The following is a 3396-nucleotide window of genomic DNA, read 5'->3' on the forward strand; positions in this document are numbered from 1 at the left end:
ATGTCTTTGCTGACATGTACATGCTCTGGTGTGCTCCTGCCTGCCTTTACCCGTATGTGCATACTCTGGCACACTCTGGTATGTTCCTGCATGGCCTTGCTCACACATGCACACTCTTGTACACCCTGGTATGTTTTTACACATCCTGCCTCACGTGTGCACACTCTGCCATGCTTCTATATGTCCTTGCTCACTCTTGCGCGCTCTGGCACGTTCCCGCTCATGCTCGCTCCCGTGGACACACTCTGTCACACTTCTACACGCCCTTCCTCACACATGCATGCTCTGGTGTGCTCCTGCATGCCCTTGCTGCCGTGTCCACGCTCCGGCATGCTCCTCCATGTGCTTGCACACTCCCGGTGCCACCAGCCCCGAGCCAAGCCCTGCCTGCACTGCCCCGATTAGGGTGCGGAGTTGGGGTGCGGTCCAGCCAGGCCACCCCGATAACACCACCCAGGGGGACCTGAGGGGATGCAGGGGGTGCCCCGAGGGGTTCCAGGGGGGGTCTGGGTGGTCATGTGGTGTCACAGCTCACAGGCACACCAGTGGTTTTGGGGCACACAGGGTTCCCCCCAGCACCCCCAGCTGAGGGCTCCATGCAGCTCCGGGTTGCCAGGGGTGGTCCTGGATGTGTTACTGGCTGTGGGGAGCCAGAGCCCATCTCCTCACACCCCTCCGGGGCCCCAGCAGCCACCGACAGCTGCTCGGAGGCATTTTTAGATACCAGCCATGTCCTATCTGTGTCTCAAATGTCCCCGGGGGTGGGTGGCCACCCCCGCTGGCAGCTGTCACCCACTTTCTGCCACCAGTGTCGGCGAAGCCCCTCTGTTGTGCAGGGGTTGGGGTGGGGGTGAGCAGCACCCGCTTCCCTAGGGGCAAGCAAGATGGGGACAAATCACACTGGCATGACTTGGATCGGGGTGCTAGCGGGGCAGGAGGGACCTGGGTGGGGACACAGCACCGTAAACAGCCATCAGCACGGTTCAGCACAGCTCAGCACGGGGGGTCCTGGAGCACGCAGCACCCAGGTGCCCCCCCAACACCTGGGTGGGGTGAGGCTAAATCCCTCTGAGCAGCTTATCCAGCCGCTCTGAGCCGCAAATCCCCACGTGCCAGAAGGGCCGCGAGGCCGCCGCAGGCCACGCTGATAGTGCTCAACGTCCCGCTGACCCAGTGGGCCTCTCGGCCGGTAAGCCGACGGCCATCGGGGCCGGGGGGACCCGGGACCATGACCTCGGCCAACGACTACGAGCAGCTGGAGCTGCAGCAGCAGTACAGCCGCATCAACGTCCGCTGGGACGCGTCCGACGATGAGCTGGACAACGACAACAGCTCGGCGCGGCTCTTTGAGCGCTCCCGCATCAAAGCCCTGGCAGGTGGGTGCCGGGTCCCCTTGGTGCCCCTGGGTTGTCCCTGCTGTCGGTGACCCCGTGCCCGCTGTCCTTGCAGATGAGCGGGAGGCCGTGCAGAAGAAAACCTTCACCAAGTGGGTGAACTCGCACCTGGCTCGTGTCACCTGCCGCATCTCGGACCTCTACATGGACCTCCGGGACGGGCGCGTGCTCATCAAGCTGCTGGAGGTGCTGTCAGGAGAGCTTCTGGTAGGAATCCCATCCGGCTGGAGACCCTGGGACCCATGCCATGCCATGCCATGCCATGTCATGCCAGCTGTTCCACCAGGGCGTTGACCTTGGCGTTGGCCAGGCATTGGGGTGGCAGCGTGGGCATGGGGGTGTCCCGCACGGGGTTTGGGGTACCCGGTGTGGAGGGGAGGGTGCTGAACCCTGTTGTGCCCCAGCCCAAGCCCACCAAGGGCCGGATGCGGATCCACTGCCTGGAGAATGTGGACAAGGCGCTGCAGTTCCTGAAGGAGCAGCGGGTGCACCTGGAGAACATGGGCTCCCACGACATTGTGGATGGCAACCACCGCCTCGTCCTTGGCCTCATCTGGACCATCATCCTCCGCTTCCAGGTGGGAACAGGTGGCTTGGGGCACCCCTCAGCTCCTCACCTCATTCCCAAGCAGGAGCCATCCTCCGTGGAGCTCCTGTTCCAACCCCAGGATGTCCTTCTGTCCCCCAGATCCAGGACATCATTGTGGAGACGCAGGAGGGCCGGGAGACACGCTCTGCCAGGGATGCACTGCTGCTCTGGTGCCAGATGAAGACGGCAGGGTAGGTGCCCCACACCTCTGCTCCGGGGTCCAGCAGTGTCAAGAGGGTGACAGTGACACCCTGTCCCCATCCCTTGGTGCTTCTCTGCGAAAAGTCCCCCCCCCCCAGGTACCGGCGGCCCTACGTTTGAATGTACCAAATCTTCATCAAGTCTTGGAAGGACGGGCCTGGCTTCAATGCTCCTCATCACAGGCACAGGTATGGTGCATGGCGGCAGGCACCAGGTTTGTGGTGGCACCTGGAGTGGTGATGTCCTCGGCGTGTATACGCTGTCATCCATGCCCATCCATCCGCCAGGCCTGAGCTGGTTGACTCCATAAACTGAAACCAAGATCCAACGCCCGAGGCACATACCTGGAGCACTCGTTCAGCGTGGCAGAAGCGGGCACCTGGCATTCACACACTGCTCCTTGACCCCGAAGGATGAGTCTGTGCTGCCCATCTCCTGCTCAAAGTCCTCTGCTGGGACATTGCCAGGCTCCGTCGAGTGCAGAGAGGTTCCCAGCCCACGGAAAGGAAGGAGGGTCTGGGTGGGCACCGGGGAGGCCTCACGAGGCTGTGGTGGCCTGTGGAGTGGGTGGATGTTGGGTCAGGAGTGACGCCTCTTGTTTGTGCCGGGCAGATGTATTCACGGAGAACCCTGACGAGAAGTCCATCATCACCTACGTGGTGGCCTTCTACCACTACTTCTCCAAAATGAAGGTGCTGGAGGTGGAGGGAAGGCGCCTGGGCAAGGTAAGGGACAGTGTTGAGGTGGTCGGGGGGGTTCTGGTGGGGTGTCGGCCCCCCGCGCTCACCGCTGGTGCCGCTGCAGGTCATCGAGCACGCCAAGGAGACGGAGCGGATGATCGAGGGCTACGGGGGGCTGGCATCTGACCTGCTCACCTGGATCGAGCAGACCATCGCCTCCCTCAACAGCCGCAGCTTCGCCAACTCGCTGGCCGGGGTGCAGCACCAGCTGCAAGCCTTCAGCACCTACCGTACCGTGGAGAAGCCCCCCAAGTAAGAGTCCCCCACCCTCCCCATGCCTGCCTGGCAGTGCGGGGCACCCAAGGGTGGCCACTGAGCTCTCTCCGGGGCAGGTTTCAGGAGAAGGGTAACCTGGAGGTGCTGCTCTTCACCATCCAGTCACGGATGAGAGCCAACAACCAGCGCGTCTACACCCCGCACGAGGGGCGCCTGGTCTCCGACATCAACCGGGTATGGGGTCCATCTCCTGGGG

At 62.9% G+C, this 3396-nt stretch overlaps 1 protein-coding gene across 1 annotated transcript; it reads left to right on the forward strand.

The window, feature by feature from the left end:
* Nucleotides 1–1227: 1227 nt before the first annotated feature.
* Nucleotides 1228–3374, forward strand: LOC115307260 (spectrin beta chain, erythrocytic-like; the record flags this gene model as incomplete). Its single annotated transcript, XM_029958484.1, has 8 exons — nucleotides 1228–1376; nucleotides 1450–1601; nucleotides 1799–1972; nucleotides 2083–2174; nucleotides 2269–2372; nucleotides 2797–2909; nucleotides 2989–3176; nucleotides 3257–3374. Coding segments are annotated over exons 1-8 (1089 nt in total), but the record flags the coding sequence as incomplete, so codon positions are not given.
* Between the last annotated feature and the right edge of the window lie 22 nt (nucleotides 3375–3396).

The sequence above is a fragment of the Manacus vitellinus genome, unplaced genomic scaffold (assembly GCF_001715985.3).
Source record: "Manacus vitellinus isolate BGI_N305 unplaced genomic scaffold, ASM171598v3 ctg7180002433428_pilon, whole genome shotgun sequence".
Classification (NCBI taxonomy): Eukaryota; Metazoa; Chordata; class Aves; order Passeriformes; family Pipridae; genus Manacus; species Manacus vitellinus.